The sequence below is a fragment of the Nothobranchius furzeri genome, chromosome 11, assembly GCF_043380555.1.
Source record: "Nothobranchius furzeri strain GRZ-AD chromosome 11, NfurGRZ-RIMD1, whole genome shotgun sequence".
Classification (NCBI taxonomy): domain Eukaryota; kingdom Metazoa; phylum Chordata; class Actinopteri; order Cyprinodontiformes; family Nothobranchiidae; genus Nothobranchius; species Nothobranchius furzeri.
The window spans coordinates 53,492,845-53,505,424 of NC_091751.1; the positions used below are offsets into that span (position 1 = coordinate 53,492,845).

General features: G+C 41.4%; 2 protein-coding genes across 7 annotated transcripts in view; one reads left to right on the plus strand and one right to left on the minus strand.

The window, feature by feature from the left end:
- Window positions 1-3,155, plus strand: part of clcn2a (chloride channel, voltage-sensitive 2a) — a 67,851-nt gene extending 64,696 nt beyond the window's left edge. For all 4 annotated transcript variants that reach the window (XM_054740256.2, XM_070541679.1, XM_070541677.1 and 1 more), the window contains exons 24-25: window positions 167-253; window positions 377-3,155. In XM_054740256.2, coding sequence (XP_054596231.2) covers window positions 167-253; window positions 377-883 — 594 coding nt within the window. In that variant the 3' untranslated portion in view covers window positions 884-3,155. The remainder of the gene's footprint in view (window positions 1-166; window positions 254-376) is intronic.
- Window positions 3,156-5,117: 1,962 nt separating this feature from the next.
- fam131aa (family with sequence similarity 131 member Aa) lies at window positions 5,118-9,955 on the minus strand. 3 transcript variants are annotated; one of them, XM_054740246.2, is made up of 5 exons: window positions 9,743-9,955; window positions 7,229-7,340; window positions 6,970-7,152; window positions 5,962-6,087; window positions 5,118-5,836 (listed from the first exon to the last, which is right to left on the minus strand). In XM_054740246.2, exons 2-5 carry the CDS (start codon window positions 7,317-7,319, stop codon window positions 5,292-5,294), a joined length of 945 nt encoding a protein of 314 aa, XP_054596221.2. In that variant the 5' UTR covers window positions 7,320-7,340; window positions 9,743-9,955; the 3' UTR covers window positions 5,118-5,291. The 3 variants fall into 3 exon arrangements, with proteins under 3 accessions (XP_054596221.2, XP_054596223.2, XP_015812405.3); XM_054740248.2 differs by having other exon boundaries at window positions 9,803-9,946; XM_015956919.3 differs by lacking the exon at window positions 9,743-9,955 and adding an exon at window positions 7,493-7,671.
- Window positions 9,956-12,580: the final 2,625 nt, after the last annotated feature.

Sequence of the window (12,580 nt, forward strand, 5' to 3'; positions counted from 1 at the left end):
CTCACATGTGCGGTGATTGGGCCATCGTGTTGATGATCATTTTGAAAGCCAAAAATACTAAAAGGATCGTCCCAGTGTGATGGTTTACATAGCCTTTATCTGAAATGTAAATCAGTCCCCTTTGAGTCTTTATTCAGGCCATGACCCAACTCTCCTCCTAATCCAGACTCACACCATCTTCTCCTTGCTGGGCCTCGATCACGCCTACGTGACCAGCATGGGACGACTGGTTGGAGTGGTCTCTCTCAAAGAGGTCTGCACAGGATTCATTGATTTTTAATAAAATTGTCACCTTGTAGCTTTATTTCAATGACCTTTTTATTCTAATGGCTTGTGCTTGCTGCTCTCTTTCCTGGCTGTCTGTCTGTATTTACAGCTACGGAAGGCCATCGAGGGCTCGGTGACGGTGACCGGGGTGAAAGTACGCCCCCCTCTGGCTAGTTTCCGTGACAGTGGGAACAGTACAAATGTGTCTGAGGTAACAGAACTACACAAGCTGTGCATGCGCCACAAAGGGTTGTCCTTACCTCGGGAACCCAACCCTCCAGATGTGGAGAAGAAGCCGGGCCTTTCCTACAAAGACGTGCCAATCAGTTACTCGGACAAAACAAATTTGCATTTTGAAAACAGCCGTGGGGAAGTCACAAACCTGTCGGACCTGGTGCTCCAGGAAAGCCCCTCTTTCACTGAGGACCAGTCGGAGTTTACTTTTGACTGCAGCCCCTCCCGCACAGAGGAGTCGGAGCTGACATGTGACCAAGACCCCCCCACGTTGGAGCCAAACGAAACAGAACCACCGCAGGAAAGTTCATCTGTAAACAAGGACCAATCAGAACCTGTGGGAGAGTGCTCCACTGTCCACAATGACGATCAATCCGAATGATAAGAGCTCACCTCGTAATGTTTGATGTTTCTCACATTTGTAGTGGTCCAACGTGGATGTCCATTTGTGTTCCACCATACTTGTGATGATAGTTTAAGCACATGAGAAAGGGATAAAGCTGGTTTATTTTGTATCTTTATCACAGAGAACAGATCTCTGTAGGAGACCAAAACTAAAATTGTCCAAGTTTTCCAGTTTTTTTAAACACAAAAGTTTGTTTATGGTGTTGTTGTCTCATTCCATATATTTTAAAGGTTCATGCAAGAATTCTCCAGTGAAATAATCACGCAACACTCCAATGTCTCAATCATGTTAGAAGGAAGGCTACATTGAAATAGATTTTCAGCTGGCTGAGGAGTTGCGAGTTTTTCTCCTTTCAAAATGGGCAAAGAGGGACACGGTCTTTGATTACAACCTGTGAACCATCTGGTTGCTGAGTCTGCGCCAAGCTAACGATGCAGGGTTGCAATTTGCTCCAGAAGCACCAGAGTGGTGGACAGTATGTTGGCCAGTAAACAGGGGTGACCCAGAAATTTTTTATACCCCTAAGAAGCATCTTATTGTTTTACTCTAATATCAGGTGAAGCAAGCTAAAGCCTAACATTGAGCTAACAATGCTAACTGTAAATTAGCAACAAGTAGTCAGCTCTAAAAATGTCTCAATATTACAGTGAAATGTATTTACCCACGTATCAGCTTGCTGTGTATGACTCATCTTGGCTTATAATCTAGAATCTTCTGGTTGGTGAGCCGTAACTAGCAACAGCCATGAAACTCATGGAACAGGACGAAAAAGACGTGTTTGTTTTGAAAATGGACTGCAGTACCCAATTTGACGACAGGATGATATTCTTACTTCAGTCTTACACGATGCACCTTTAAATTCCATGGAGGCCATTTTTGCCCACACATAACAAGTTCATAGGTGAATTTTTAAATATGAAGTTGAGATGGGAGTATAAAACTGATAATTTATTGATTAAGACACATTTTAGAAATGTTTAGTTATAGGCCTTAAACTAGGGAAATGACCATAAAGTAGAACATGCTTCCCACAAGATCCATTTCAGTTTGAACCCTATATAATGTTTATTAAAGGTTGTGAATTCCATTAGATTTCTAAATCTAAAATCCATGCTGACAAAACTCAAAAGTACAAACCTCTCAGGACCCTGTTGGCAGGTTTCAAGTTAGATGACAATCAACAATGGCTGCCCCCATTGACTTAACGGTTCACCTGATTGGTTGATGTTTGCTTATGACTAGATGGATTCCCCACAGGTTCTGTGAAACGGCTCATCTGATTCTTCAGGTTACATTAGCAAGTACAGTAGCTCGGGAATGGTTTTAGGTGGTTGATGCTCAAATCATCGGCACTGATCAAAGTAATGGCCTTCTTTGACACAACGCTTGAAAATGAACCGCTTAATCTCATTTTAAAGGCTTGTTTGTACCATCCCACTTTTTTTTCCTGAAAAAATATCATCCGGTCCAGAGCAGCATTACTTGAGCACTTAGCTACAGGGTCCAAGCTTGTATATGTGAGCAAACCATTTACATGAAGCTCTAGACTAAAACAACCTACAAAAAGTCTTTTTTGGTGTCCATCCTGTTCCACAGTGTCATTATATTTCATTTTAAATATACCGACAGTCATTCTGCTCGATTAAGAAGACACTGGACTCAAATACTTGTATAGAAGGCAGTGTTTTTGCTATTATTTATCCAGTGTCTGAATATTGCATGCTAGCAAGCTAACATAAACATTAGGGTAACACTACCATCCCTTAAAAAGACAATGTGTAGTTTTTACCATTAGTCTCTGGAAATATCCATCGTAATGTTGAAAATGAATAAAACAATGCCCAGTTGTTGAAAAATATTAGCGACTTTGTAACGTATAACCATAAAAATTGGGTCTAAAATACATGGGAGTGGGTCTAAGTTTCTGGACGATGCCATATTAGATGCAATGTTTCCTTCTACAGGAGCCCATGAGGACAAAACGCATTTATTGATTTGTAACAAGCGGTTACTAAACTTTTGGCATTTATAAACATTGTTTTACACATATACCTCTTCACTCCCTGCCAGTGATGAAAGGGAGTCTGGTGTACTTGTAATTTTGCCGGAGGTTGAATGATCTGATGAATTACTTGTTTGAAAATTGCGGTCCCAGGGATTTTTGACCCTAATGGCCATCCATTGGTAAGGTCTTACTCGAGCACAAAAATACAGCTTACTTGCAATGTTTTAGGTATGTGCTGCCCCCCCCCCCCCCCCCCCCCCCCCCCCATCGACAGGGAATGTCACTTCAAACTAATGCATCATCCTGTATTTGAAACTGGAATGCACTTTGTTGCTTTTTATAAAAGACTACACATTTAATTACAGATAGATGAAACGCTGACACAGTTACACTTCTTTAAGCTGTCTCTCATCTTACTGACCAAAGGTCACATGTTCTGTGAACTAAAACTAGAAGGGATTACCACATATCCATAGTGTTGGATTTAATAAAATGATCATACAAGAGTGGTTTGTGAAGTAAATAGCTACATTTATAAAGTCTTTATGACAAAAATATAAAGTGTACAGGATCCAAAATGTGCAACAGTACTGGTTAGTTCCATTCTAAAATGAGATGTGTTGATGATAAGATAGAACATCACCAGCTTTATCTTTGAAGTATTTGTTTGTGTGTCTCTAGACGCCTGCACTGGTTCAAGAAACACTTTCTTTTTCATAACTTAGTCTGAATTTCAGTTTTGTTTAATTTGCCAAAACAAAGAATCTGTGAGCTTGATCCCAAAAATATGATGTGTAAGGAGGGTGGTGCAAATAATCTAGAAAGCACAGAATAACAATAACAAAATATTTTAAAAAGCACAAAACCAATGCTTAAAACTACCTATTTACTAGTTTGGCACAAATGCATTGAGTTTTTTAATAAATTTGGTTTCTTCCAAGTGTTGTTGGTTTTTATGTTGGCTTATATGCAATAAAGTTGTATTATAGCAGTAAAGGCACATTGCTGACTGCATTAATGAAAATTTCAAACATTTGTCCCCACAGTATTTTTATTTTTATACCAAATGTTGATTCCCATATGAGACCCTAAAATCTTTTATCTGGGATTTATTTACATGATAATAAAGGCAGCTTCCAAAGGTCCCCAGAGCTCGCTACAGGGCTCCAAGTGGCAGCAAAGCACATTGTAATTACCATGTTTTACTGAATGCACAGGTAGGGTTATTTGGCTGCAATGTAGATAGTCAAGTCTCATTATCTGAACATATGTGAGTTTAAGATGCATGATAAAGGAGCAACATCTGGGCTCCAGGGAAATGCTGGTTGTTGTACAGAGCACACACACACACACACACACACACACACACACACACACACTGAGCCATATGCAGCCTGGAGATATTTAACACATCTTTATGTCTGAGTATTAACTGCAGTGTCTGGAAATGAAACTACCATAAAAAGCCCCAGAAACTGTGTGTGTGTGTGTGTGTGTGTGTGTGTGTGTGTGTGTGTGTGTGTGTGTGTGTGTGTGTGTGTGTGTGTGTGTGCTTGCTATGAACTTAAAATGGGTGTATTTTAACATCATCCAACATTTTTTCTTTGAATTTCTTCACACCAACAAAACCAGGCTTGTTTTCCCTCCATGCAAACATTTGTGCATCAAATGTTTTACCTTTTGTTTTCATATAGAATGTGCAGTAGTGCTTGCCATTAAAAAAAAGGATTTCAATACAGAAAGCATATAAGCTAATTTGCAGCGTATCTAGTTAAGCAATAAATCTCGTATTTTCCCTTTCTATGGCAGCGTTGTATATGCTTTGTACATATGAACATACACAGATGACTCACATACATGGGAGAGTTATGCATTTGAACTCAGCCATTGTTATTTTTCAGTGAACATGGAATTGTTTTGTACATGAATGATTAAAAAACCTACATCAATAATGTGAGTTTTTTTCTCCATCTTCAGGTTGTTTGTAGAAGAAAATAAATAGAAATTATTCCCATTTCAAAAAAATTATATTTATTTATTTATGCACAGAACATTCAGCCTTTCAATATCAAACCCACATGACACAGCATGACCCAAAATAAGAAAAAAAACAGCACTTCATATAAAAATAACCCAATAGCAACACACGACTGCACAAAAATGTACAAAACTCTGTTTGAACAACAACTTTACATTCTCGTTGAACCCTCCAACATTTAAACTGTTTACAGCTGAGAGAAGCAGCGGATCAGTGAAAGGCCAGGAGGACGAACGGCTTCCAGTGGAGGAGCGATGAGGAGGAGGAGGAGAGAGGTCTACAATGTGAGGAATATTCACATCAGAATCTACAGACTCAAGGAGACAAAGAAGAACAAGACATCACATGAGATACTCCTTCTCCTCTTTCTTCTCTTCTTCCACCTCTTCTCTCTCCTCCTCCTCAAACGATGCCACACCAGATGACCCACGTTCTGAGAAGAAGCTCCTGGGGCTCCAGTGCCAAACCCGAAGCTCATGAAACACGCTCCCTTCCTCCTCCTCATCTTCCTCATCCTCCTCTCCGGGAGACTCGGAGTGAGAGGTGGAGTAGCAGGAGTCGAACCTGCTGCTTCTGCCTCGAGACCTCCACTCTGGCTTGTTGTGGATGCAGACCTCACTGTGCTGCTCTTGCAAAGGACCGAGCTGCTCCTCGAGACCGTTCAGCCTCTCCTCCTCTTCTTCCTCCTCTTCCTCCAAGAATGGACACATGCAGTCGCTCCGCGATGTGGGTGAGGTGGATGAATGTAGGTCACTATCAGTTAGAGGCCGATCGCAGAGCGGACTGCTGCTGCCGGAGCCTTCAGGACAAACCGAGGGCGGAACATCAACGCCTCGGCTCTCTGGTTGGCATGGAGCTCCGCCGGTTTGTTCGGACGTGGCGGCGTCTAAGGGAGGAGCAAAGAATCAGAACACCTGAAGATGGATGGATGGGGAGAGGATGAGACGATAATGAGTGGAGATGCCGGAGAAAGATCATGGGATGGAATTTGGTGATGATGATGATGGATACCTGTGCTGTGAGTTTGTCCACTGCTGTGAGATTCTTCATCATTGGAGTCTTCCTCCTGATCCTCATCATCCAGAGATGCCCAGGCTCTCAGTTTGGCCTCAGCGATGGCAAACTGCTCAGCCACTCCTAGTAGGAAGGCAGGAAGATTACGGATGGGGTTTTCCCATGAACCTGACAGGTGCTAGCATCAGCTGACAGATGAATGCTCCTGCTTCTGGATTAGAGGAAAAACAACTCACACTGACCAACTTAATCTAATACTATTTTATGATCACCTGTTAGAGGTTTGAACAGGCTCAGTTTGGAGAAACTTGGATTGGTTTTAATTAAGCTAACAAGAATTGGGATCAGTTACAAAGCGGTTCCAGTTTTAAAGATTGTAATACTATTTTAGAAAATGATGTTTCATCCTCAAATTATTTTGCCAAAAAAGAAAAATCTGAAGTTAATTTTAAAATGGATTTGATTGCTTTGAAAGTGGCTGAAAACGAATCACGAGTTACAATAAAACTGCCTTGGGAATTCCTGTTTCACTTCTAAATGCTCCCACTGGAACAACATTTGGCATTTTGCTGTGTTGATTAGTCTATCAGGACAAAAGGGCTTCGTAATGAACATGATGCACGCCTCACTTTGCCTGCTCTCCACTTTCCTCCCCCTCACATTATCTCCTCATCAAACCAGAGCGATGTCACCGGCGCCAGAGAGGATGAGTCACAGCAAAACAACAGAGCTGCTGTACCGTCGGTGGGCAGCGAAGTGTTCTGAAAGTGTGTCTAATGGGCCACCATCTGCTGCCAAGACAAACCGTCGCCTGAGCGTTCCTGCAGTGGGCGGGGCTCACTGCTCACACAGAGGACTTTGACGGGATTAGATGCATGACAGAAGGTGGGAGCGCTCACGAAATGATGCTGTGGTTAAACCGTGTTAAGAGGATGCACATGACCACATGAGTACATGAGTACATGTGACTTTTCATTCTCTGTTAAAGCATTTAAACTACTTCACCTGCAGCAAACCGAGCCTCCTTCTCCCCTTCAGTCAGATGGCTGTAAGAGCTGAACTGGGAGTGAGTCCCTGGTGGAGGACCTGTGGGCTTGGGCCACCCTTTCCACTCAATGAGATGGGCCACCCGGCCCTGAGCCAGGGAGGTGGGCTTGGTCACATGGTCTCTCACCGCCTGAGAGATACCTGCGTCACATAGAGATGGAGGTCAGAGTCGGCTCTGGGTAAAAAACGAAAACTCTTCAGCAAAAGAACACCTCACCATTCAGAGAAGACCTGGCGAGTGCTGCAAATTCATGGATGCCAACACTTTTCCGGGAGTCTGCTGGAGATTTGCCCGACTTTGGAATCATTTCACTCTCTTCGAATTTCACCTGCAACACACGTCACGTTTCAGCAAACTTGTCTTTTCATCGCGTTAGAAAACAACACAGTCCCATTGTTTAGCTTTTGGACAAAGACAGTCAAAAAGACAAAGCAAAAGCAACATTTTGGTTTCCATATTTCAAAATCAAACTTTGCCCACCTCTTTCTCTCTTTGCCTCTCCATTCTGTCCCTGCTCCTGGTTCTGAACCTCATTGCAAAGTTGCAGAGATGCTCTCAGAGAGCGCCACAGCTCGAGTCTGTTGTTTTAAACCACCGGAGCAGACAAGCAGACAGCAATGCCCTAAATTTACAGCACAGATGCTGCTAAAGCCACAGTAAGCCGGCGAACCCGTTTCGAATGGTCGGGGTGGAGGGAGGAGAGGGCAGTCGTGACAGTCTCTGTTTGACATAGCAAACATATGGCGAGTGACCAGCCACGGGTTAGCGGCTCCAGCCACGCCCACTCAACACAAATCTGCTAATTGAAACTGATAGGGCCACCTAATGAACTCAAAAAAGCCCAACGTGACCCAGATGATTGGGTGAGTTGGCCCAATCTGCAGCACAAGGCACCTTGAAATGTGTCATCTTTTATTTCTGGAAGGGGTGACTTATCTCCAGCAGGAAACAGGAGCAAACATGCATGACTTGACAGACATTCTTAAGCAGATTAGCTCCTAAAGCAGCTAAGAAAGACCAAAAAATTAATGAAGAAAAAGAAAAAGCTTGTGACAGTCGTTAGAGGCTAACGTTGAAATCAAGCATGACAGTAAATGTGTGCCAACCAGCAGGCGGAGGTGCAAACAGCATCTCCAGCTCAGGTGACGTCCCTGCTCCCCAAAGGAGGGCTTTGGCTTTAAAGTGCATAAAGAAAAACACCTGAGAAACATCGGTCAGGCCGATAAACACATGTTCAGCATGTGGAGCTCTGAAAGGCTCCATCCTGAGATTTAACTGAACACATCTCAGCTCCTGCAGATGGGTGAGTTTTTCCCCAGCCCTGATCCATGGGGACACGCTGTCCTGCATGATTTAGATGTGTCCCTGCACCAAGACAACACAAGGAAATGGATCACCCCTACAGATCCACATCAGCTCCTGCAGAATTTAAATCAGGAAATATAAAACATGGAGAGCAATTTGCAGCATGATCCAAATACAGAAAAGAGAGATCTTTTATTGAGTCCAGCCAATGAGAATGATCTATTAGCCAGCACAAATTTTCTGCTGCTGTTTAACTGAATTCACACCTTCAAAATGCAAAGTGAAAATAAAACAGATTTATTATCATGTTTGAGATGCTATCTTATTTTACACAACGGCTGCATAATATCAGCTACACACTGGGCTGTTGTTAAATATGATGATGATATGAGTTGAAATAAACTTATTTAAACTTTATTAATATTCTAATTTTTCAATGTGCATTCTTACATTTTTTTTATTTTTGCTAGAATCAACCCAGAATGACACAATTACGCATTTTATTTGTTTTATAATAATTAAAAAAACACCTTATTAGATAATAATATGTTCAGACTATTACTTTTCTCTGCTGCTTTTGTAATCTGCAGTTTCTATTATTGTTCTACCAGCACCCACTCACTATTGCATTGTAAACTGTATTTTATATATCCTTTTTTTAAATTTGTTAAAATGTGTAAATTTTACTCGTTTACTACTCTCCTTTTTGCTCCTGTGAATGTAATTTATGGACGATGAAGGTATTATATTATATTATATTGTATTATATTATATTATATTATATTATATTATATTATATTATATTATATTATATTATATTATATTATATTATATTATATTATACTTTCCCAGAAAATAGATAGTGCGAAGTGTCCTGCACGTCAAACTTCACACTTTTCTCTCTGCCAGCTCCCTGTAGCATCTGATTACAAATGCTGCTAATTAATCCAAACAAACCACATGTGTGGATTTAAATTGATTGGATTATGTTGTGCTCTTCCTGCAGAGGCGCGCGCACACACGCGCGCGCGTTATTTGACTTCTTGAATAAACAGAAGCAGTTTTAAAAAGGAGGTGATGTCTGGTCTGGCACCTCCATAGCTCCGACCAACAAGTGGGAGGATGAAGTCAGTGTGTCTGCAGCTCAGAGGGATCGAAGCAAGCTGCAGTGCAGAAACGCGACTTGTCTTCTCAGATTTTTTTCTAGAAAATGGTGCATTCAAGCAACAGAAGCGACTCGATCACGGTTGAATAAGACATCATCCCGCCATCGATGAGAGCAAATCTGCAGCCTGCAATTATGACGAGGAAGGGAGGGGAAACAAGAGGAGCGGATCTCTTGGAAACCTTTGAAGTCCCAATCTGCATACTAATAGCTCTATACCTGCATTAGATAAACACCATCATGCATGAACACCCCCTTACCACACACGGCTCTGATTCCTCTACGATCCCCGTCACAGAGGCTCTTTCTCGGCATCATACCTGGAAGTCGGAGCGCAGCGGATCATGGTAAAGCGCTTAATTGTCTCCAATCCGATCAACAGATGATCCTGCGGTGGTTTGTCCTCCAGCTGTGAAACATCTGTGGAAACATCTCCCCCACTCCAGAACCGTACAAGGTTACATCTTCAGCTCAGACAACCCGATTCATGTCTCATATGTGTGAGATATAGGCTGAAGGCTGTCCAAACGTCTCCCGATGGCACGCGTCATCAGCGTGAGGCGGTGTCATATCCACCCCCCACCACCACCCTCTCACCCCTCCTCTTCTTCTTCACTGAGACCGTCGTTTAGGTTCAGTACCCCCCCCCCCCCCCCCCCACACACACACACACACACACACACACACACACACACAGACACACCACCACCACCACCACCTAAAAGAACAGGATTGGAACTTATTGCTTGTCAATTTTTTTCACTAGAAACCCAAATGAAGGCATGCATCTAAAGCCACAAAGGGTCATGTGACCTTTTGCGGTTTTTGATGATTTCTACAATAGAAAATCGAATCATTTTTAAAGGCATACCATGCAACTTATTCATTATTTTAAATGATTTTCTTGAGCCAGCATGTGCATGTTTTAGATCATTAACACATTGCTGACTTGTTTTATTTAGTGATGAATCACTCCTGTGGAAACTAATGAAGGCTGGGAGACATTTCAGCTGTTAGATTAAGGGGGAACTGCAGTCTTGGCTTGCTTTTAATATCCCCTGGTGTCCGTTTGTAGAAACGAAAGCAAAACTTATCTCCTCGCTGTGCGTTCAGCCTTTTAGCACCTTAATAGCAGCTAAAATTTCTCCCAGCCTTCATTCGTGTCTACGGGTATGTCAGCTCTATCAGTCCAAGTCCAACAGAGCAACCGCCAGTCTGAAGATGCAAGTGGAATATTCTGGCCACAGAGGGCGATAGGGGCTGAGTGACATTTCATTAACCTTGTAAAGGGTCGTTTTAGCACATGCAACAGACTTGCATGACGTGACCGCAGCTTCCATGGCGGTCATGTGACACGGGAGATAACGTCATATTTTATATGTATAAGTTTCAATATAAATACATAATGAGCCTTTTAATTTTAATTTTTGTATATATTTGTTAAATTAAATATATAAGTGAGTTACTACCCGCTACTGAAGCTGCAACTACTAAGCAACTAACCAACCATAGAAAATGTCTTTGGACCTAAAAAAATACATTTTAAATTAGTTGATTTACATTTAAACTCGACATTTGCCCCTGAAGTAGCTGCTGACTTCTGATCCGCCATCCCTTTGAAATAACTGCAGTGTATTCTGGGAATTTTTTGACCAAGGCTAGGCTACAAGACACCTCCCGTGTATCCTTGCTCAGCTAGCTAAACGACTAACAAACGGAGAACACACGCCTCGGTAGAACATGAACATTGTTCACACCTTGGCGGTTCCTGATGTCTCTTTAAAGAGATAATGTGTAGTTTTTACAACTAATTTCTGGAACTATCCATCAAAATGTTGAAAATGAATGAAATGATGCCCAGTTGTTGAAAAATATTGGTGGCTTCGTAACATATAACCATAAAAAATAGGTCTAATGGGTCTAAGTCTCTGAGCATTGCCATATTAGATGCCATGTTTCCTTATATGGGAGCCCTTGAGGACAACACACACTTAATGATTTGTAACAGTCAGTCACAAAACTTTTGTCATTTTTAAATGTTGCTTTACACATTTACTTCTTCACTTGTTGCCAGTGATGAAAGGGAGTCTGATGTGCTTGTTATTTTGCTAACGTTTGCAGTCCCCAGGGCTTTTTGACCCTAATGGGCACCCGTTGGTAAGGTCCAACACAAAAATACTGCTAGCTAGCAATAATTTAGGTATCTACTGCCCCTTATCGCCATGAAAAATACACAGTTACTTTAAGTTGTACTTTTGGTTTTACTACATGAACACTAAGGGGTGCTAAAAGCAAGCTAAAACTAGTGTCCCTTTAACTCTCCCATTTGCATCCGAGCTTTATCGTAAAGAGTCAACATTTTCCTGAGTTGAAGATTTTTTAGTTTCTCTTTGGCCTTTGATGCCCTTGAGGCTCCTTTTACATTTAATACACTGAACTTTTATCCACTTACGTATGAAAAACAAAAACTCAGAAAAAAATAAAATCTAAATTGTGACTGTGCATGTACATGAAATACTTTTCTGCTTTATTTGTGCAACATCTGGTTTTAATGCCAACCTGTATGGACATTTTGAAAAACTGGGGGCATTTATGCATTCTCCCTTCAATTTAAATAAACTACAAAAGAAAATCTAAAAGTGACCTTCAAGCACTTTGAAACTTGAGCTGCTTAAGCCATCTTAACGATCTAGTAAAGATTTTTACAAAACTGTTTTTCATCATCAGTTTTTCCAACTCTTTTCCCCTTTCACGGTCAACTTGATACCAGGGATTTCATAAACACTTATCTGGTGCCTTTTTAAACCTCTATTCAATTACTCAGGTAAGTACAACCCTAATCACCTTTATGTGGTTCGTACAAAAGCAAAACCAGGAACCGTTCAACTTAACTCCTTTATTTTGTAATGTTCCGTTACCTCCTCTCTCCAGTTTCCGATGCAAAAGAAGCAATCATTTCTTAAATAAAGAAAGCAAAAACATATGTACAAAATACAAATAAAACTAATCAATGGATTATCTCTAAAGCACCTCTCTGCATCTGGACAACGGTTCACTTGGAAAAGGAGACACTGCAATTACATCAGAAATTTGTAGTT

Coding starts and splice junctions, on each gene's coding strand:
- fam131aa (XM_015956919.3), bottom strand. CDS start 7,546: ATGAGGTTCAGAACCAGGAGCAGGGACAGAATGGAGAGGCAAAGAGAG. Junction 7,341..7,492: donor AGAGGCAAAGAGAGAAAGAG/GTGGGCAAAGTT, acceptor CGTGTGTTGCAG/GTGAAATTCGAAGAGAGTGA. Junction 5,837..5,961: donor TGGACAAACTCACAGCACAG/GTATCCATCATC, acceptor CTCCTCCCTTAG/ACGCCGCCACGTCCGAACAA.